Source organism: Podarcis filfolensis, assembly GCF_964270895.1.
Source record: "Podarcis filfolensis genome assembly, chromosome: 1".
Lineage (NCBI taxonomy): Eukaryota > Metazoa > Chordata > Lepidosauria > Squamata > Lacertidae > Podarcis > Podarcis filfolensis.
Genome location: NC_139604.1, coordinates 61461428 through 61484590, shown reverse-complemented (window position 1 = coordinate 61484590; position 23163 = coordinate 61461428). Strand labels below are relative to the sequence as shown.

General features: G+C 41.1%; 1 protein-coding gene and 1 long non-coding RNA gene across 8 annotated transcripts in view; one reads left to right on the top strand and one right to left on the bottom strand.

Annotated features, from left to right (window-relative positions):
- Positions 1-4419: 4419 nt before the first annotated feature.
- LOC310767087 lies at positions 4420-17044 on the top strand. Its single transcript, XR_014550612.1, has 4 exons — positions 4420-5852; positions 7669-7727; positions 11335-11434; positions 16781-17044. It is a non-coding gene; the product is annotated as an uncharacterized lncRNA (long non-coding RNA).
- The window catches only part of LOC310767062 (mucin-5B-like), a 44673-nt gene continuing 27388 nt past the window's right edge, over positions 5879-23163 (bottom strand). For 6 of the 7 annotated variants that reach the window (XM_083623877.1, XM_083623878.1, XM_083623879.1 and 3 more), the window contains 19 exons: positions 22647-22742; positions 21926-22185; positions 20525-20699; positions 19535-19785; positions 18679-18862; positions 17878-18085; positions 17051-17229; positions 15570-15639; positions 15322-15446; positions 14874-14905; positions 13491-13668; positions 12590-12694; positions 11805-11845; positions 11273-11395; positions 10404-10499; positions 9740-9868; positions 9231-9270; positions 7820-7943; positions 5879-6321 (listed from right to left, as the gene is read on the bottom strand). In XM_083623877.1, the coding sequence (XP_083480003.1) occupies positions 6156-6321; positions 7820-7943; positions 9231-9270; positions 9740-9868; positions 10404-10499; positions 11273-11395; positions 11805-11845; positions 12590-12694; positions 13491-13668; positions 14874-14905; positions 15322-15446; positions 15570-15639; positions 17051-17229; positions 17878-18085; positions 18679-18862; positions 19535-19785; positions 20525-20699; positions 21926-22185; positions 22647-22742 (2582 nt within the window). In that variant the 3' untranslated portion in view covers positions 5879-6155. The remainder of the gene's footprint in view (positions 6322-7819; positions 7944-9230; positions 9271-9739; positions 9869-10403; positions 10500-11272; positions 11396-11804; positions 11846-12589; positions 12695-13490; positions 13669-14873; positions 14906-15321; positions 15447-15569; positions 15640-17050; positions 17230-17877; positions 18086-18678; positions 18863-19534; positions 19786-20524; positions 20700-21925; positions 22186-22646; positions 22743-23163) is intronic. The other variant, XM_083623881.1, reaches the window with a different exon arrangement.

Sequence of the window (23163 nt, the reverse complement as noted above, 5' to 3'; positions counted from 1 at the left end):
TCTTCAGGCCACCGCACATTTTCCTCCTGCTTTAAGATCATGTCAAGGGGACACCATACATCTCTGAATATGTCAATGAATGGAAGCCATAGGAAACTCACCTTGAAATGAATGTTCTGGCCTCAGTGAATTGTGTAAGAGGAGTGGCAGTGGGGAAGCACTGAAGCAACATGGTGGACAGGGGAGGACTATAGTGACTGCCAGTGGATGAATTCTATACCTCCTATTGATGTGCGGGCAGGGCAAGCCCAATAAATTTTACTGCTTGAAGTGAATCACAAGATGGTGCCTCCTACCCATCCCATGTACTGAAGCCAACTACTGTAGTGGAATCTTGAATCAGCACCAGTAATGGGTCACCACAATCCACCATGCCTGAGAACAATAGACTAGCTTAAAGGGTGTAGGCCTTGGCCTGTAACACATTCAGTTCTGCTCTTCAACACCTCACTGCTGCAGCCTAGCTCCCCTGCCACAGAGTCTCTCAGGAGGTTGTGGACTCTCCTTCTTTGGAAGTTTTTAAGCAGAGGTTGGATGGCCATCTGTCATGGATGCTTCAGCTGGGATTCCTGCATTGCAGGGTGTTGCACTAGATGACCCTTGGGGTTCCTTCCAGCTCTACAATTCCATGATTCTGCTGCCTGAGGTGGCCATCTCACCCTGTCTAATGGTAGGGCTGGCCCAGTGTAAGAGTCACTGGACACATCTGGACTTACTTTGGAGGAAGCATGAATAGAATTGTCTTGCAGGAGTCCAACATTCGCAGGCAGTGCCGGATTTACGTATAAGCTAAACAAGCTATGGCTTAGGGCCCCACTCTCTTGGGGGACCCAAAAAAAATTACAGGGGAAAAAAGTGGATACTTCTTAATTGTATTTCAGTTCAACAATTACTTTGATAAAATCCATATTTTATTATGTGCAAATGGCTTTAGATACCTATTAGGTCCATAAATTACCATGTAGCATATATTCAACACAAAAAACAGTGACAATTTGTTGTTGACAAAGGACAGCTGGACATATATAGGACCTTCAGTAGCTTAGGGCCTCATGAAACCTAATTTCAGCCCTGTTCGCAGGTCCAGAGTTTGTGCTACAGTTGCCATGTGGAAGCACATCCTGCTATTGCCCAAACTTGCAGCATTAATTAATGATATCAAAGAAATTAATTGATATCAAATAAATTGTTATAGCCCAATACAGTGAAGAAATACTTTGATATTCATTGTGGTATCCATTGAGACATATGGAGGTGGCTCCAAATAATAAGTTCAGTACGTAGACTCTGACTCAGCCTTGCCGTTCACTTACGAGGATAGTCAACTAAGTGTAGGGATCCCGAACAGGCTGATACATGGAAACAGGGAACAGAAAACACATTAAAAAGTTGGATCAACTTTTCTTGAATTACATAGCTGTTTGTTCAAAGGTGATTTGGAGTTGGGCGACTCCATAGATTTTACAGATTATGTTAAGAGAGAATGGGGCCCATTTCCAGAGAATGAGGAAGTATGCATTCTAAAGATCAAGGATTGCATTCATAAGCTATAATAAATATGGTTAATAAATATGGCTGTGATCTATAGAAATCCTCTTGGTAATGGAAACTGCCAGTCAGTTTCCGGGTCCAATTCAAAGTGCTGGGTTTGACTTAAAAGGTAAAGGTAAAGGGACCCCTGGCAGTTAAGTCCAGTCGCGAACGACTCTGGGGTTGCGGCGTTCATCTCACTTTACTGGCCAAGGGAGCCAGTGTTTGTCCGCAGACAGTTTTTCCAGGTCATGTGGCCAGCATGACTAAGCCGCTTCTGGTGAACCAGAGCAGCGCACAGAAATGCCATTTACCTTCCCGCTAGAGTGGGACCTATTTATCTACTTGCACTTTGACATGCTTTCGAACTGCTAGGTGGGCAGGAGATGGGACCAAGCAACGGGAGCTCACCCCATCGCGGGGATTCGAACTGCCACAATACCTCCAGGACTGCCTCTCCTCATGTGAACTGACCAGGTTCCTGCTGTCATCACCTGAGGCCCAATTTTTGTGTGCCTCTTCCATGAGAGGTCCAGAGGGTGGCAGCACAAGAATAGGCCCTTTCTGTGGTGGTTCCCTGGTTGTAGAATGCTCTCCTCAGGGAGGCTCACTTGATGCCTTCATTACATTTGTTTAGGCACCAAGCAAAAACAGTCTGCTTCTTCTAGGCCTTTGGCTAATTAAACAAACGATGGCCTTTTAAACTTGGGGGTACAGTTTTGGTTTGTTACAATGTTATTAATATTTGTGCTTTTATATTGTAAACCACCCTGTGATTCTCGGATGAAGAGCGGTATAAAAATTTAGTATAAATAATAATAATAATTTATCTAGGGAGCAGTTCTTAGAGGTCACTGGGTAACTGTGTAGCCCTTCTGTCGGATACTTTCATACAGGCACTTAAAAAGGGTTCCTATAAAAATAAACCCTTATACAGAGAAGTTTCTTCCCTCCCCTTAACACTGCTTTAAAATCCCCCCTTCTAAATGGCATTTCTTCTGAAGTTATAATTCTAACTGTAGTACAAATGAAATAAAAGAATTTCCCTCTTAGCTAGACTCTCAGAAGTAGGGCTAAGAACTTCATAAGGAAACCATGTATGACTAACATTTCGCCACTAGGAGTAAGAGCACTCCTGCCACTTTAATGGAAATTGTCCAGCCTCACAGCTTTCTCTCAGAACATGACCAACATAAAATCTACTATATATTTCAGAAAGTTATTTGTTTATTTGTCTGTTTTTTATGCATTTTGATACCTCTTAAAATATTGTAACCAAATTTTGTACAAGGGTCCCTGAGATCAAGGAGCAGGTTTTTGTCTGTGTTCCGTTACAAGTAGACACCTTTTTTGAATAAAGATGGTGGACTGAATATTTCAAAACTGCACTGATTTTAACCACCGATTTCAAAACTATGTTTTTTTTATTTTCTTATAACTCCATAGCAACACTGGACAGATCTTGCTGATGAAATGTATATATCCCATTCTACATCCACCCTACAGTCCTCCATCGTGTCTTTGAGGGGATTTTTAGATGACTCCATTGCAGGGGTTTGAACAAGATTACCATTGGGGTCCTTTCCAACTTGTTGAGTCTATGGTGATCCACTACTGAGGATGCCAGGGAGAAGTCAGAGGGGGTTCTTCTACCTTGAGGAATTGCACAGAAAGAATAACAAACTGCTACTTCTCCCTGTAATGAAGTACTTAAAAAAAAAGTCTGCCTTCTGGACAACTCTTAAAGATATAGGGATCCATGAAATTCATTGTCCAGCATGACAGCACCACTCACCTACAGACACACACTTTCTAAAACACTTGCTGGAGTAGCCACATTTCTAACATACTAGTAAAATCTATTGCACTATCATCTTTGTGTAGTCTGATATGACACCTGCTGGTGAAGGAGTGGCAATAGCATTAAATTGTTTGGATCTCCCTTCAACTGTGTATTTTTGGGTTGGAAGCAAAGATTCTCTAATACTAATATCCATAATTGTTGTGATACTTATAAATAATTCCAGAGGGGCAGCCGTGTTAATCACTTGTGTTACTTTTGTGGCACATTAAAGTTTGAGAGGGCACCCATCTAGTCCATCTGCTTGGGGCATAATAAAATGTGGTCTTTAATTTATCACAATATGTTTATTGTTGCTATAGCTTAGAACACAAGCTTGCAAAGTTCATAAAACTTTGGCTGGGGACACTTTGCAAGCTCACAGCCATTGCTATGATTTATGGCACTAGTAATGGCAAGAATTCTGGTAGTGTCATCATGACAGTCTTGTTTCGAGCTTGAGATTTGTAGAAGAGGTCAGCTCCTCTACGTGACCTGCTTATTTAACATCCAGCCTGATTTGCTAGCACAAAGCTGACATGGTGGTTAAACGATATGTCAAGTCTTCTCATTTGTTTACAGGGCAGTTATGGGACAGTTAGCATTTAGCCTGATTTACTTACCGGGTAATTTACTCACAGCTGGCTCCTCACCTTCTTTACTGCTTCTCTCCCACCCACCCACCCCCACTTCTGCCCATTTCAGAGAGATTGAGACTGCTTGCACATGGTTGCTACTGAACCACTTCAGTAGGAGACCAGTTCCACATGCTTCTTCACATGCTCACCTCTATGAGTGCTCACTCCTTCTCCCTCTCTCTCTCTCTCTCTCTCTGTGTGTGTGTGTGTGTGTGTGTGTGTTTGGGCATACAACTGCTTCTGCCTGCTTCAATTAGAGAGGCTGATCAATGTGCACCTATGTTGATGCTGTCTGGCTGAGTCAGAGAGACTGGCCACTGTGACCTCATGCTGATGCAGCATGCTGAAGACTAAGCCATTAGAATGTAGGGCTGTGTGCATACTACTACTATTTCCTTTGCACTGAGCATGCTCATGCTGTTGGTTTGGGAAGCAGTGTACGTGTGATGTTAGCCACAATCCACATCTATCCTGTTGTTGTTTTTATGAAATACTGATGCAGTATTTGAAGTTGTAACCAGAGTCTGTGAAAGAAGCTTTCCTAGCTGCTTTTGGTAGCTTTCTAGCCAAGTTGGGATGCAAAGCAAAATATAAACCACAACACACTGTGAATGTTCAGTGGGTGTTAGCCTAATGCTTGTGGTGTGAGAGATCGTGTGGGAAATCACAATAAGTCAAGACTATTGGAATTCAGGAAAGTGTTTCCTCAGCAGAAAGAGCTGTGTTGGAGTCCAGTATAACCTAGAAGTTTCATGCAGGTGTGGCAACTTTTGAATATTATTGTACCTCAAGTGTTTCCCATAGCTTAGTGCTACCCTAATAACATATGGCTGTATGTTAGGTTTCTATCATATAGAGTCTAAGGAAGGCAGAACACCAACCTCCTGTAAGCTGATCTAACCAATCTGGACCACAGTACACTACAATGAGAGAACATCTACTTGTAGGGCAAATAACTTCACCAATCTAACCAAACCACACTTTGCAGTGGAAGATCCCCATTCCCTCAAATGCCCAGTGTGACTGAACTGTAGGAAGATTTCCTTTCAACCAAATACCAGTTATGAGTATAAGGAAAACATCTGCTCAGTGATGTGAATGAAATTATGCTAGGAACACCTATTAAATAACCTGGTTGTAACTGTGTCCCAAATATCTCCCAGAGGAGGAAGTAATGTGGGGAGGGGAAAACATGAAGGTTATGTTCAGTGTGGTGGTGAATCAGACAACTGAGAGTTAACATCTTATCCAGAAGGAGTTAGCAGAGTTGTGGTTAAACTGGTCATGCAGAGGTTGCAGAGGCCACCCCCGCTGCTAAATACCTTTGTCCGCACCCTACCCCTGGCTCCATATCAGACCTTTGCCCACATTCAGCATCTTAGCAGCTCCAGTACTGAACTTCTACCCGCATTCCACATCATTTCGAGGCTTCTCAATGTATTTACCTGAATGCAGCGAGAAGCCCCCATCCATCCTTTGTGCTGGTCAGTAGAGACAGTAGGGAAAGAGTCTCTGGAAGTGGTGCATGTGGCCCCTACACCAACTGTTTAATTCCAATGATAATAACACGCGAGTAGGGGCTACCCTCTTTCATAACTGTATCCGACTCTAACTTTGAATACAGTAATGTTCTTTGTTTCTACAGATCCAGAATACTACACTTTTACAAGTATAAAATTCCTCCCCACCTGACTTCCACAATGAATTTCCAGCCAAGTCTTTCACCAATCTTCTTGCAAAGATTTTAACGGTGTGTGTTCACATTGTGAATGTTTACACTACTAATTCTTCTCTGTCAGGTCTTTGAGAGTGAAAGAGAAGAGGATATACTGTAGCTGATCTAGGTAAGGTTATTGCAACAGAAAGCAAGTCAACTTGGAAACATAGTTTATTTGACAAATATCAACATTGTTCTTTGTCATTCAATTTCCTGTAGCAATTGGAATAAGATATATGATTACAGGGATGAATCACCTTGTAAAAAAATCCTAAACATCTCATATTACAGGAATAAAAATGGATATGTGGATGCATGCACACACACACACACACACACACAATTGCACACAACTGCTTGAAGCATTTTTTTAAAATGAATAATTCAAATAAAGACAAAACATTTCACCAACATTTTTTGGTTCACGTTTCTATGTTGGGCATTTAGTTTCCACACAGCTACACTCATCTACATGAAGATATGTGTATTTCATATGCCTCCTTTTGCTGCAAACCAGTTCCACTCTCACTTCATGGTATTTTGTGGCATGGCAGCATGTGCATCCATGCTTCATTTTGTGAGTGTCAAAGGAATATCTGAGGGAGAAAGCACAGGTGAAACGTTTTGACTGATGTCCCTCTTTACACGAAAAGCGGCCAGTGATGTCAAGTCAAGAAATAGTTTTCTAGCATTTATTCATTAACTAAGTGCACTGGTCTGTGTTTTTGGTTTAGCCCGGCCTTCATCAATATGGTGCAATATTGGACAACAGTTCCCACCACCCCTGACTGTTGGTCATGCTGATTGGTGGGGATTATAGTCCAAAATATCTGGAGGGTGAAAGTTGGTTTAGGCCATTATGCTCCACTTTCTTCCCTCCCCACCAGTGTTCCATGCTAAAAACATTGAAGGAAAAAGGATGCAGACTGTGTGATTTTAGATCTCTGGGAAACTCTGCTTCTACTTCCGCTTCTGTTGTCCCCCCAGATCTGTGCACAATGTTAACTTTCTTTGACTGTGGCTTGTAAGCCACTAGGTGGCTTGTAAAACTCATAAATAGTGTCACTATCAGCAGAAAAAGGCAGCAGCAAGGTTTCCTAGCAGATATCTGCTTCCATTGCTAATAGAGGGGTGCATGCTGCTTCTCCTGCTGTCCAGCTCTACCAAAACAACAGGAAAAAAACAGAAAGAGGAATTGCAGAGTCCCACTGAGTTCTTGACAGGTTGTAGCCTGATCTATAAGAAGACACTGGGTATATACATGTGTCTCTCACAAAGGAGAAATACCCATGTAGATCACAACATTCAGTGCTTTTGTACAGTGTGACAGTTTGAGTCCTGATTATCAGAAGCTTTCGGCTATATTCAACAACTGTCTGCTTCTGAAATCTTAACCTAGGTCTTGCTCAAGCTGCTTAGATACTATTCAAACTTTGGGGGTCCTACCCCTGTGGACTAAATTAACAGGCTGTTAGAAGAACTTGCTAAAGGCCTCTCAGTGTCTATTCTTTTGGCGTAACACCCTTGGAAAATAAGGAACATGTTACCACTACTTTTCACTGGGGAAAATAACACATTCTTATTTAATTTATTGGAACATCCAGTCAAGTGATTGTGTCATTATACCAAAAACCAGCCTTTGGAGAATAATTTGACGGCCAGTTAATTTGTATTATCCTGGACTCGTGGCAACATGCCAGACAGGTTGACCCATAGAGACCATGTGCACATTCTAAAGCAGTTGTGCCATTGGCTCACCTTGTTTTTCCATAAATCTTGCAGTAAAATGATAAAATGTTGAAAGTCTCTGCATGTGTAGTGAAGCAACCATATGGTAACAACATAACTGTGTGTGCAAAGTGGGCAAATATTAAACTCACCTACTTGTTACAAGTCCAGGGTAACTTAATACAGTAGTGCAACTATTATTTGCTATTTTACAGAGGGTGGCAGTGGCAAAAACTGAGGTATATTCATGCTCCAGGCTCATTTCCAGAAAATGGTAAGCAAAGAGGCACAAAAAGTGAATGCTGTGTCTGTGTTGTGCTGTAGAAGTCAAGTTGACTGAGACAGGTGGAGCAATCTTTTACTTACACAGAGTAGGTGTTGCAGGATCCTCCACAGGAAGGAACGTTGATAGGCCTGGCTGATTTACAATTCTTATAAACAATGAATTGCCTCTTCAGGTTAATTGTACAATTATGTGACAAGGGGGTACCTGAAAATGAAAGGGAAACAAAAATCCTCAAATAACTTTACCTGATTGGAACTTAAACTATCAGGAACCAGCAGCTTTGAACTTAAAAGCAGTTTTATCTATCATTTCAAATGTAGCTGCTCATTCCACACACACTCCCCTAATATATGCATTTCTGTAGACATTGTTTGGTTGCAGGGCTACATTGTAAAATTCAAATTTTTGTTTTGGTTCTCATATTGTTATGGAAAGTGCAATTTTGATATATTCAGCTTTAAACGCAAACTGAATCAAATATTTTCTCCTGCCCTAGATTTAACAGGCCCCTTTGAAGAACTTTAGATAACTCTTCTTTTTGCTCTAATGCTATTGTTATTAATCAGCTGACATCACAGAAAACAGATTAGAGAAATGGGTTTTTACTGGTTTTCCATTGTGGTTTTGCGGTTTGGTTTTGTGTTATCGTCAAGGGGATGTCAGGAGACTGCAGGTTCTTCCACAGGTCAGGAAAAGGACTCGAGATGTGAAATGCAAATAGCTTTTATTCACAAAAGTAAAAGCACAACCCAGTTCATCTAGGCTAGTCTCCCCTAGTGGAAGACATTGCTGGAACTGGCATCTGGCCCCCCTTCCCTCACTCTGGATTCCTCTTAAGTAGCTATAGACTGCAGCAAGGGAGAGGGATTCCCCTCTGGGCCTGTCTGGCCCGTTGCTCAGCAATGGGCAGGACTCTTCATGATCTAGGTGTCAGGGGAGGGGGAGAGCTAGCTGGAGCGGGACTGCTGAGCAACAGAGACGGTATCTGGCTCCTTCTGTAAGTCTGAGCTCACGGTGCCCAGCCCTGTCCTGGAATGGCTTTCTTCTTCTGACTCTCCATGTTCACTCAAACCTCCTGCTTCTATCACCTCCCAGCTTGCCCCTTCTGCAGACTGGTCCTCCATGTCCCACCACCAATGTCCTGGGACCAAGTCTCTTTCCTCTGTGTCATCCCTGGGGGACTCTTGGAAGGGCAGCACCCCCCCCCACTCTTCCTCATCCAGCCAGTTCCTGACAGTTACGTGCAGTGCTTTTTTTCTTAAAAAATATTTAGGGGTACTCTCAGTTTGACTCAAGAAAATCACAATTGTATAGTTCAAATCGGAATAATAAATACAGTAAATGGACAAAAGTACAAAGATTCAGAAAATGTTTAGGGGTAGGCGTACCCCTGCGTACCCTCAGGGGAAAAAAGCACTGGTTATGTCAAATTGGGACTTTATAAAAGCTCTTTCGCTTTCGTTCATGAACTGTTGTAAAGAACATACTCACATATCTCACAGCATCCATCAGCAGCAGTTTGAATAGTTGCCTATTTTGAAAAGACACATGAGAATATGTCACATTATATTAGTGCTTCACACCTTAATATTTCTTTTTTTGCATGTCACTCCTTTTCCTCCTTTATGTACAAATTATAAAACTTTGAATCCATCCATTTTGCACCTGCTTTGTTCCTTCCTGCTCCTCGCAGCTAACTCTGGAAGGCTAACCAGCAATGATGGTTTATTTCATTCGCAACCAATCATAATCTGAAGTCAATATTCAGGAATATGCAGCTGTTCCATACAGGGATTGAACCTGCAGCCTTGGCATTATGAGCACCCTGCCCTAACCGACTGAGCTACCTGTTAGTGGTTTAGTGACATAGATCCCCAAACACAATCCAGCCAGCCTCCTTCCATCTGGCTCTGGAAGGCAAATGGGTTTTCTAGATAGGGTTAATGATAAGAAATGTGAGTTGAATTTATAAAAGTAAGCACTGCTATAATAATACTCACTGGGACACAGTTTGATCGATCAAACACTGGGCAGGATATTATTGTGGTACTCAATATAAATCGATCTGATACCCTGGTGCATAGATACTGAGTACAGTTATCCTGTGGATCCTTGTAGGTCTTCCCAACCTGTAGTAGAAAAGAATATCCAGAAATAGGTGCTATTGAGCAAAAGAGCTGATCTTCATCTAGCTTTTCCTACATTTATTTTGTAAAAGCTCCTCATGCAAGTGTTAATTACATGAATGGTCCAATGCCTAGTTTGGCTTGATAGTGGCTGATTATAGAAATAGAATAGGAAGTTATGTTTTAAGCACAACATTCACTGGTGGTTTCTCTCCTGTTCTGAAGATCAGGAGGGTCAGTTCAAATTCCCTCCTTTCCCACAGACATCCTGGGTGAACTTATGTCAGCTGCAAATCTTTCTTCCTTAGTGCCTGTCCTATCTGTATGAAAAGTTGTTTTCTTCAATACCTGCATTTTGGAATGTATAGAAGTATCTCACTATTGCTAAAATCTAATTTCATGAAGGCATTATATTCCATTGTTACACATGAAGCATTCTCAGTTTTCAAAGAGAAGTCTCCTTAAAATTGTGTTTTTGAGCTAACTGAGTAATATGGTCACAACAAAACAATTACTCATAAAGAAGGTAAACACATACCTCAATGGCCACTAACCCAGGTGAAAGCTTTGTCACACATGCTGTCTGCACACATTCACCACAGCATTTTCCTTCTTTCTGGATATAGTGGAATCCCTGAGGATGAAAAGATGCTGATGGAAGGGATGGAAGGAGCTGCCAATTTCAATTCCCCCCGTTTCTCATTTTTCCAGTCTTAAATTCAGTGGTCCACATTTTGCATTATAAAGAAAATCCTCATGGAAATTCACCAGCATTTCTCCTTATAAACACATTTTTCTATGCAGTTTTGACTAACATTTTTGCAAGCGATTTTTAGATTTTGGGCAACCCCTACTTCAGATTCTGATGGACTTCCCAATTTGTGGTGGAATCTGGAGTTTTGAATGGAAGCCCAGAAACTACTTTAATCCACAGAATTGTCCTTCAGGCTTCCTATTCTGTCTTGCTCAAGAAATATCAGGCTTAGTATCTGAACCAAACATGATCATTATCTAGCATTTTTATTAACTAGCTGGTGTTAATGGTAGGCATCACAGCCCTCCCCTAAGTTTCCATTCTGGTGCTATTTTACTTAACCCCCATCTTTTGGAACCACCATGTGTTAGTCTGATACATGCAGTGATGGATCATCTTCAAGGTGCTTTGCCCATAATGTACATAAGATTCATCAGATCTTCTGCTTTTCTCTCTATGGAAAAGCAACCTTTTATGGAAGCTTTCTCCCAGTGCTTCTCTCTGGAATTGTTATTGTTGTTGTTGCTAACTACTGTAGTAGGGAAGCCATTTTCCAACCAGCTGCTATTCACTACATTTGTCTAACTACAATAACAATGGCAAGGTAAGCTGAGTCAGCAACAGAGAAGTTAGTCATCAATGTGTCTACCTACCTGTTGACAATCAGTAGAACAATTAATTGGAGTGCACTTAATTTTATTGGTTTGGGTTTTAGGATCCTGTGTTACAGTGCAGAAGCATTCATCACAAGAGTCTGAAGGTACCACTGATCCAGGCTTAAATAAGAGATGGTAAAGCAGAAGGGGAAGAATCTGGTAAGTAAATCCAGCATATTAACACAGAAATGCTATTAAGCAACATGGGATTAGTGAAAGGGTGTATTTAACTAAGTCATACTCAAACTAGACCCATTGAAATCAATGGACTTTAGTTCTAAACCCACTGCTGTGCAGAATAGCTGGATATAAGACTAACAGCTAGCATTAAAATAATTATTAGATTTTCAAGGCCAAAGAAGACACTATATTAAATTTCAAATTTCATTTGTGTATTTTAAAAAGCAGCCATAAAAGTAAATAGCCCACTGAGGGCACTAAAGAGCCCACCCTTTAGGTTAAAAAGTTCTTCCACCCCTGAGCTAAAGGAATATCATAGCAGTGAATTAAAGCAAGCAGCAGATCTTACCTGATACTCAATTCCTTTAGATACACAAACATTTTTTGGTTCTGTAAGTAAAAGAAAAATAATGCTCAGAAATACTGAGATTTTCTTGACTTCTCTCCTATGGGTTTCCTGGATTCTTTTCTCCTTTTTCTACTATATTAGTTGTAGAGAAGAATCACTCACAAATTAGTAACAAAGCATTTTGATCCAGATAGTGAAAATACACATAATATCCCCCTGCCAAATGTGTTTTTAGCATTTTGTGACTAAGGCTGCACACGTGCACAGATAGCACGTTATTCTAGAATCAATGGAGAGCGAGCACATGTTTTTTCAACATGGTCAACACTCAGTCTAGATCTATTGTGTATATTTTGCCCCAGAAGAGTGCTTCTTCGGAAACTCGTTTCATTCCAAAAATAAAAGCTCATTACAGATTGATTCTGCATTTCCCCATAGGGTGCCCATTTGAAAACAGGTGTAGGTGTAGGTATCCACACCTGCCTAATAACGAGGTGGATGGGTGTATACCATTATCCCTTTTCATTTACCCAGGGTATGTAGAGGTAGAAAAAGCCACTCAAGAGGAGGGTTTTCAAACACATACCAAGTAACAACACCTACCTCCTTGGGTGGCATTATGTAAAATCAATCTAGATTTAAAGCAGCATGTACAGGATGAGCATGAATGATTCCAGATTGGGGTGTGTGGACCTATATTTTCCCCTATACACATAGGGTAGTGTGTATGTTGCTTAACTGTGCTTCCACTCCAAAAATGACATGTATGTGAATTTAGTACTTACTACAGACATGAATGGGACAACAGGCACCATCAGAAGCGGTTGCTACAATTTGGAAGCCTGGATTGCATTTCTGTTTGGTTAGAGGACACGACTTTTCATTACATTCTGTGAATGAAGAAACAGATAAAATATGAGGCTTTCACTTTTTCTTGCATTTTGATAATGTTGTAAGTAGAGAAACCCTCTATTCTTCATGGGCTGGCAACGATCTACTACTGCTTTTTAAAACAGTATTCACCTATAACCTTTATACCCCACCCCCCGAGCTCAAGGTGGCATACATGGTTCTTTCTCTACACAACCCTGTTAGATAGGCAAGGCTGAGAATGACTGATACATGAACTTCATGGCTGAGTGGGAAACTGAACCCAGGTCTCCCAAGTCCTTGTCCAGCACTCTAACCAGTGCACCACACTAGCTGGTGGTGATGAATATTTTTGAACAAAATGTTCTGGATTACTCATGCAAAACTGGTGCAGCTAGGGCAGCATACATTCTCTGTACATTATTCCAGAAAACATACAGTCTTTGTTCTGCATTAGTAAATAAATCCCTAAAACTTACTGAAGTAAATAAGAGAACAAGAAGAACATACATTTAAAGAAGACTGGGCAATGTTTATTGTGAATATATGGGGGGCAACTGTGTACACTTGATAACGCTGACAGCATTAAGATAAATTCAACAATGTAAGTAAGTTTTGATGGATGTAATAATGGAATACTGAATGGTTTAGTTTATGTAAAATATGCAGGGATTTATGGTATACAAAATGAACCATGGAAAGAGAAGGGAAGTCATTGATATTGTAAGGATGTTTCAATGAGTATTTAAAATTGTAAAACAGAAAATCTAATAAAAATTCTATCTATCTATCTATCTTACTGAAGTACTTGCTTACCACACACTATCTCTGTGCAGCAGGGATCTTCTGGCTGTATCCGCACTATAGGTACAAATCCTTCTCTTGTGCAAGTGATTGGCGGAGATCTTGCACAAATGTGGGGGGAACAGGAAATATCCAGTGTGTCCTTGCTACAGGTGCAGACCTGACAATCTTTTTCCCACCTCTCTCCTGGCTGTATAATAAATGTTCAAAAAAGGAAAAAAGGGGGAGGGGAAATGTTGACCAGAGTAATTAATCATTCTGGGGCTGAGTTTCTGCTAGAGTTTTTGATGGGGAAGGACCACAGCTCAGGGGCAGGGTACATGATTTGGTAAGACTGGGATGGACTCCTATCTGAAATCTTGGAGACCAAATGCCAGCTAGCATTGACAGTTCTGGGCCAGATAGACCTGTGGGAAAGCGTGTCTACTGTAGGGTTGTTTTGAAACTACTCTTAGTGTTTTCGTGCACTTTCGTTCCTCAAACAAAGGCATAGTGGGTTGAATCTAGCACAGTCACTGAATGAGTGGAATAACTTCCACTTGTGCAGTGAAACTTCCTCTCCTTCTCCTCCCCTGTACACTTCTGCCTTAATCTGCTCTAGAGGTTTGGGTGATACCTCAGAGCAGATTTGGAGGGAGTGCAAAGGCATACACAGGGGGAGGAGAGAAAAGGGAAGTTCTGTTGCACTTGTGCAGTAAGGCAAGGTAAAGGGGACCCCTGACCATTAGGTCCAGTCGTGACCGACTCTGGGGTTGCAGCATTCATCTCGCTTTACGGGCCGAGGGAGCCAACGTACAGCTTCTGGGTCATGTGGCCAGCATGACTAAGCCGCTTCTGGCAAACCAGAGCAGCGCACGGAAACGCCGTTTACTTTCCCGCCGGAGCGGTACCTATTTATCTACTTGCACTTTGACATGCTTTCAAACTGCTAGGTGGGCAGAAGCAGGGACCGAACAACGGGAGCTCACCCCGTCACGGGGATTTGAACTGCCGACCTTCCGATCGGCAAGCCCTAGGCTCTGTGGTTTAACCCACAGCACCACCTGCATCCCTTACTTGTGCAGTAACTTCACCCAATTGTTTCTCAATCTACCGTTAAGGAGCCAACTTTTCTCATTCTTCTATGGATAAGTTAACTAATATGAAACCATGACATGCGAGTTCCCAACCTGCTATAGAATGTGCATGACAAATAAACTCTTGCACTATATTGGCTAACCATAATAAGCACAGAATGCTGTGATAGTTTGTCATACAATTGCTCTGGTTCTTGCATTGTATTTGATCTGTGCCAGTGTTCAGCAATTTTAGGCAGTATTAGCTTGTGGGCAGAGTGCAAAATATTATTCTGGCTGTATATCAGCTGTAGAACACATCTTCTGCACTCCTCCTTACCTGTCTCAATAGTCCATCAGTTCCTGTGCAGCCTACAAGTTAAAACAGTTGGAATATGAGACAGACCATTTCAGAAATAAAGTTAACAACACTGAAGATACATTCATATACAAATCAGGACCCTGAAAGGGTGTATGTCACATGAAAAATCACGAGAGAGCCACGGCCGAAAAAAGCATTGCTCACATTTCTAAATTGTGACATTTTCCTGCTTGCTCTATCATCATGCAAGGATTGTTCTAAGGGGGCATTTTATACAAGCTAATATAGCTAACTTCCTTTCCCAGTTTTTCTTTCCATAGTGCTTGCTTCATTGCTTCCTGGTCCTTTCTAGGTTCCACTAATCCAGCATGCAACCTACATGCTGCATAGGCAGCTGGTGTGGGTGGGCAGTCTCATATGGGCATCTTGGGCCAACTGTATTCCCAATTTCCCCCAATTTCCTTACCACAGACAGAAACACAGATGCTATCATGGTGATTCAGTTGGATCATTCCATCCGGACAGAAACATCCTTCAACAAGGATTCCTGGAATGTCAACTTTTGCTGGATTTGCACCAACAGCATTTTTTCTGTAGGATTGTGTTAACAGGATAAAGGAAAGGTCACTGAGCAATTATTCAGTTATTCACACACACACACACACACACACACACACACACCATTTGATAAAGATTTGTCTTGCAGTTACTCACCCACTATTGCAAGTGAGCCTTTCCATTCTTCCACATGGCTTATAGATTTGATCCCGAGAGCATCTGAGTTCTGTGAAATAATGACAAATTTCATTCAGAGTGCATTTACATTCTAAAAAGCTAGAACAAATTCTAGGAAGCAATTCCACTGAAAATATTCATGCAGATTGAGCGGGGTAGTTTCATTCATATATATTTTGATGGATGCAGGGTTGTCCTGCTCCACTGTTTTTTTTTGGGGGGGGGGATTCTTTGTGTACTAGCCATAATCTTGTACGGATGAGCAAATGGATGTGGCAGTGGCAAACAACACTTGCCGCTACTTGGTAAGGATGAACACATTGATCTGCTTCAGTTCCATGTCAATTGTGCATTTTTTCATTCATAAATCCAATCTGTCCCATTTCCACATTAGTTAAACAAATGTTTTTATTTAAATATGTATTTTATCTCAGTGAACACATTTCTATTTTATCCTAAAAATCACATTTAAGAATGTATTTTGATTTTTTAATACAACAACTGTATTGTGAAATTCAGAGAAGTGTAAACTCTGAATGAAAATTACATTCTAATTCATACATTTGTCTGAGGTGTGTGGATCAAATCGGTCCACGTAGGAATTCATAGAAATATATTTCCTCACATGATGCAGTGCACACACACCATTTGAATGGCAATGCCCAACAACTTTGGGGGAGCCTGGCCCCCTCAAATATTTTATTGGGGGGCAAAGACCCCATGGCCCCTAGGAGTTGGCTCCTCTGTGTCTGCACAGTGGATGAGGAAAGGGAGTAGAGGATCTACCAGTACAACAGTTGATAGTATAGTACCGAGTCGGGGGGATCCCATTTTCTCTGTAGAAGAGAGAGAGACCCAATCTTCTAAATCTCACTGCAACTCAAAGAGGGTAGGCTGTTGTGGCTGTTGTTGTGATGCAGAAGTCAAGGGTCATCTCTGGGTTAAACTCAAGGCACTGAACCTCAAAAGCTGCCTAATAATGCCAATGGCTGATGCTACCCTGCAAAAAATTGTTGTATCCACAAAACTAGTACATGAGGAAGAAGCCTAGCTTTCCCTATTTAGTTATTTATTTATTTATTTTAGTGTGAACATTCAGTCATGCAGCCTTCTGTCTAAAATGGTATAGCCCTCAGTGCAGAATCTCTCCACTTCAAAAGATAATCTGTTTCATATTCTAATCCTTACAGGTTTTCTGAGTTGCTGGTTTTCTACATCTAATGATTTATATCATATTTAACTGGACACAGATTTATAGGGATGAAGTGCCCTAAACTAGAAGACTGCAATTTGGACCTTCTTTTCAAACTAACATTATACTTTGGGAATTCAGATCTCAGTGTTCCTGAGAGGAGCTTATTTTAGGCTCGTAGAGCCAGCAGATAACAGATCAAGAACATGTCAGCTGATAAAAAGGAGTAACCCTCAACAACCCTTTCCTGGGATGTCATTCAGCTCACCACACTTCCTGTTGGCTTTGCTTCTCCAGTCTACACAGATCCCATGGGACCCACACAAGGCTGCATAGGCCTGGAGACTTCCACATTCCATGTTCTGCTTTGGTGAAGAGCAGCCATCCACAACACAGGCATCATAGTACGGCCGTGGCGGAACATCATTGTGACATTCTGTAAAACTCCTTGTTTAATTTTAAAAAATGAAGTTTATTTACAGAGTGAACTAATGTGTTCCAAATAAGAGAGAGACAAAATAATTAAGGATGGAGATCTGTTATTATTCTAAACTTGCTGACTGTAAGACTTACTTAAGAGAACAGCTATGGATTCTGCCCAATACTAGTCAGACTAGACTCACTGAAATGAATGGATTTGGTCAACTCAGCTTTGTTAATTTCTGAGTCTAGCATGAGTAACACTTACTTTGAATACTACCATACCTTATACTAATAATCCAGCATAAAATACATGCCTATTATAATTACAGCGAACTGTGCTTTGCATCATTACCAACACACACTCACTTTGAGCTGGTGCATAACCTTCCTTAGCTAGTGCTTTCTACAGCAACTTAATGGAGTTCACATGGGTATTTCTACTTCAAAATTAAACTTGAAAACATGCATACCTATTATTATTATTATTAATTTTTCAGCAAACCTAAAAGCAACAACCAAATTTAATTGCCTCAACACTTGGGTGTCCAACATAAGATGGCTACCCTGGGAATAGTAAATGTTGCTGCGCAGGATTTAAGTGACCAAAATAAAGAGGAACCTCAGTTTATGTAACATTCATTAAATGTAACATTCATTAAAAGTGTGCTTTACCAGATAAGTTTACATAGGGGAGGCACTACACAGGCGGCCATTTTGGATGGTGACATTTGAGTCTGAAAAGGTGCCAAGTGTTGCCCTGCATCACAATGTCTAGTGATGAGGTCCATCATTTTCCAGTCCATTGCCATTTCTGTGAAAGAATCTGCAATCTTGCCATTCCTTTTCATTGCATCATCTGTCTTTTTGTTGGTGCACGTACCTGGTCAAGATAAGAAGGTCACTTCAAGCAAAGGCTAGGAAGGCACAAGCATCTGTAAACCATCTAGTACAAAGGAAAGTGGCAATTGCTTACCCATTGAGTCTGTGGAAATAAACATTGCTTGCCCCCCCTCTCCCCGCCAATGCAAATAGCAATAGGGTGGAAAGGCATGGCAGTGGGTTGGAACAAGTAATGTGAGCCTGGTAACCAAGGGACAAGAAGGCGAAAGACACACAGGGAATACTAAATTTCACATACTTATTTAAAGTAAACTAGAGGGCCTCTTTTATTGATGCTCTGGATATTGTCCTCTGCATATATACCGTAACCAAGAGGAAAGAAGAAATAAAGAAGGAGGGAGAAGTCCAAATATATGGACTTCTACATATAAAAAATTGGTGAACAAAGCATGAGGAGAATGAAGGGACCTCGGCTCCTAGGAATTGGCTCCTATGTATGGAACGCTGTTTCTTTCTCTCTCCTTTGTCTCTCTCCAGTACCAACAAATATTTAAAATCAAAAGTAATGACTGAAATAAAAGGCTATAAACATAAATCAAGTGCATTCACTCTTTAGTTGTAGCCAATACTTACCACATAGCCCTTCAGTATTGTTATAAAAAGTGCTGAAAGGCAGGTTTATTTGAAAAGCAAGGCGAGTATAGGTGACATAAAGGCCCATTTCAGGTATTTTCACCACAACGTAGTGTCCAGAGTTGGTGATGTCAATGCCATCTTTTGAAAAACTCGGTGTGATTTCTTTATTGTTATATAGAACCTTAAGAAGTAATTAATTGGAAGAATCAGAGCAGGTCAAACATAGTATGTGAAATAGCCTTCCTAGGAAGAGCTATATTACCTTTCCAGCTGATGAAAAGGATACACACATATATGAGATGCTTAGCACTATGTATATTTACACTAGCACTAATTTACCCACAGGATCACTATACAGTGGTACCTCGGGTTAAGTACTTAATTTGTTCCGGAGGTCCGTACTTAACCTGAAACTGTTCTTAACCTGAAGCACCACTTTAGCTAATGGGGCCTCCTGTTGCTGCCGCGCCGCCAGAGCACGGTTTCTGTTCTCATCCTGAAGCAAAGTTCTTAACCCGAGGTACGATTTCTGGGTTAGTGGAGTCTGTAACCTGAAGCGCATGTAACTTGAAGCGTATGTAACCTGAAGCGTATGTAACCTGAGGTACCACTGTATCTCAGTTCTGTGTAATAGAAAATGGGTTGCCCTCCTGCCGCGATGTGCAGTTTGCTACTTCTTTGTTTTTTTAAGAGAGGTGATTTTTGTGCTCTAACTCTGGTGAGGGGAACACAGCTTTAAAATGCTACTTCATAAACTGAAGTACTATTGCTGGGGGTGGGACAGGAAATCTTTGTTTGATATGTGGTCATATAATGTTATGTTTACACACAGATAATCTGATCAATGTTTTACCAGGTTGCTTTCTTCTCCATGTTCAACTCCTTGTGTCAAAATGACCGTAGAGTGGTTGTAAAATATGAAAAGGCTCATAGAGCATAGAGCTCTCTCTGTGGCAGCGCAATAGTGATTGTCCAAGTAGATCCAGAAATTCTGAGAGCCAGGTATGATTGGTTTCATAAGCAGATAGGTGCAATTCCCATGGAAATTATAATAGGATCCATCAAATGTTACATAGTGTTGATTTCCCCATCCACTGCAAGCACCTAAAAGGAGCAAACACATACAATTAGAATGAGAAGGCTACAGGCTCAGAGAGGTAAACCAAACAGCTGTCAAATCCACCTGTCAAACCATCCATTCAAGTTGGAGACCATCCATTCATTAGCCTACCACACATATATCAACACATAAAATCAAAGTGACAAGAACAAAAGCCTCAAAATGTACTATAGCAAGGAGCTTGAAGAGTACAGCTCCAGAAGGATCAAGGAAATGTAGCAGCTGGGCCTGCTGTGGGTATCATGGATGCAGTAAATGTGGACCCAGCACTTGCGTGTCGAGACCCCGTAACCACCCCCTCGTTGAAGAATAAAACACAAGGACACAGATATTAGGTTAATGTAATTGGGCAAATTTTGGCCACAACTTTATTGGTTACAGCATGTGAGTGGTATTGGCTTACGCATTGGATTGACCCGACTATATCTGACTCCTGCCCGTCAGTGCATGCAAAAGGTCCCAGGTTCAGTCTCTTGAAAGACTCCATCTGGAAACTTGGAGGACTGCTACAGTCAGCACAGACAGTACTGAACTAGATGGTCCAATGGTTGGACTTGGCAGAAGGCAGCTTCAGCTATCCCTAATGTTTCATTGGGCTTGTTCTGATATTATTTTAGGCTGCATTTTGCTCTTGTGTGAATCGTCCCAGTGCCTACAACTGCATGCACAATGTAACACAGGAGCTCAGCTGTGGCAGCTACTGTGATCTCCATTATCACTTACATTGACACTCCAGAGCCCAACAACAGCCTGATGCATCATAGTTTTTCACAAGTGGCAATCCATTGACACAGATCTTTGACTTTTGAGGTGGGCAGTGCACATCAGATACTTTAATATGTTTTCCACCTAAGCAAGTGGCGATTTGGCAGTTTTCAAATTTCCATAATTCTTGATACTGTTGATGTATAAAAGAAAGCCGCAAAAGGAATCAGTACAATTTGCTCTGCCTTGGTACTCAGTCAATTCAACTTAACTCAGTATATTTACTGCACCATAACACAACACAATCAGTAAGTCACTGAGTCTTGTCTATTTCTATGCAATACCATGCTTTTCTTTAAGAAACAGATTTTAGATCAGGCAATAGACAGCTGCTTTGTTGTTCACACTATATAAAATATATATGTTGGTGAGGAAGAGGCATTTGCCTATTGCTTTCATAGCCTTTGATACTATTGGCAGGGAGAAGCTGTAAGTACTAACTTGGGCTGTCAGCTTTTTCAGCTGGTTAAAACTCTGATTTTTTCAAACACTGTATCATTTATTTATTTCCATGACTAGAAAGTGCAACAAATTCTATAAGTAGGAATAATAAAATATTACGACATCAACAACTATACGAGATTATTGTGCCACTTGGCTTAGGTACTTCCCTAAATGTTGGCGTGTTTCTCTGTGAGTACTGAACCAGCTTCATCCCGATGTTTAGAAGGTCAGTGGAGGCATATCCTCGCTGCCACTTCAGAAGGGGCTTCACTGTTGGGGCACAGCTGCAAGATTATTCCCAGCGACAGTGCCACTGCCACTTTCCAAAAGGGGGAGAGAGGCAAGGCAGCCAGGAGGCTGGTGCAGTGCAGGTGCAGAAGTGCTCACGCCAATACACTCAAGCCAATGCACGCACATTACATTAAATTAATGTAAATATTTCATCTCTAATTTGGTCATTCTAAAACTGGATGAATAAGGCTCATTTCTCAATAAGTTTTCATTATTATTATATATTTCATTCATTTTGTATGTTAATTTTCATCATCATCTCCCAAATTTTCCTCTCTCCGTGTCGGGGAAATCTTATTTATCTATCACTGAGCTATTCAGATTTTTGACATTGCCAGAAGCATTGTTAGTAGCTGTAAATGCTCGAACATTTTTACACTAATGTGTTTGATATTTGAATCAATGTGTCTAATGATATTTTGTGAAATGCTATGCTGAGCTATATATTTTCTTTTATGTACAGCAGCGCTAGGCATTTGTAAATTATATTGTCATTTTGTTGTGGCCCAGGAGTGAAAACAAACTATTATCTATCTATTTATTATATGTTTCTCAAGAACAAATATGTCAGCAACAAACACTTTCCACTCTGCGCTTGTAGTATCAGCAGTGCTGCTTGCTCACCTTTCTAGGAGGAATGAGGTCAGTGCAATCACTCCCGGGAGTAAACGAAGAAGCAGCTTTAGAGTAAGGAGGAAGCTCTTTCTCACAGTTCTGATTATTCCCCTTACAAGGTCTGCTGGGGATCATGGCAGGCTTGCTTGGGACAGGAGTGGTATAGAATGAGATACATTCTCCATAGTTGAATTCAATCTGGCATGATGTATTACAAAAGGCATAAATACACCAACGTGAAGTGTCCATTGTCACAAACTGGCTATTGCCTAAAAATCCAGAGGAACAGTTAGAACAAACAGCAATATTGTGTGTGTGTGTGTGTGTGTGTGTGTGTGTGTGTGTGTGTGTGATGAGATACACACATTATAAAGCAGAGAATCATCCACTTAAAAAATAAAACACCAATCATTACCCAATGCCAAGAATAATTATTAATTTATACAGATTTTGGATGAATATATTCAGAAAAAATAAGGGTGCAGTTCACGCAACAGGAAAAATGTAAAAGTCATGAAAAAATCCAACAAGCAAGTTATCCAAGCATATAACCCAATCACTGAGTGATGCAAGATTCCAGGGGTTCCAGATGCTGACCCAGGGTTTGGTTTCCTTGGAATGAGGTACAGTGGAGTCTGGGATGTCTTTATGATATATGGCGGTTTTGTGAAATAAATAGCACACACACAAAATAAGTCCATGGAAGTTATTTCAAATATGTCTGCCTTACCACTTGTTATGAGCTGTCCATTTACATTACAGAAGCATGGTGTAGTTCTCATTTCTGATTTTGCTGGTGAGATGGGGAGAGCCACTGTAGTTTTCCCTAAAACAATAAGAAGTGTGGGACATCCAGTTTCTTACTGAACATTTGACACCTTTCCAGAATAAACAGCAGCAGCCATAGTTGGCAAATGGCACTGACATTGATCAACATATTCCCTTCCCCATACACACACCATGAGCAAGGAGTGGAATCCCACCATACTTAATCTGACATCCTCCTCTTGCCCACACACTGCTGTCTCACAGGAATGTCCTGCTTTTCTTTATCTCAGGATGTGTGAGAAAGAGTTGTGCCCACACACTACTATTGCCGCCTGACTGAATAAGAGAGAGGGAGAGTGACCAGTGTGCCCCTACCACTGTGAATCTACTACACACTGGGCATTGTGACCTGTTACTTATGTTGCCTGGTCATTGAAAGACTGGTCATTATGACCTCATGCTTATGCTGCCTGCCAGGA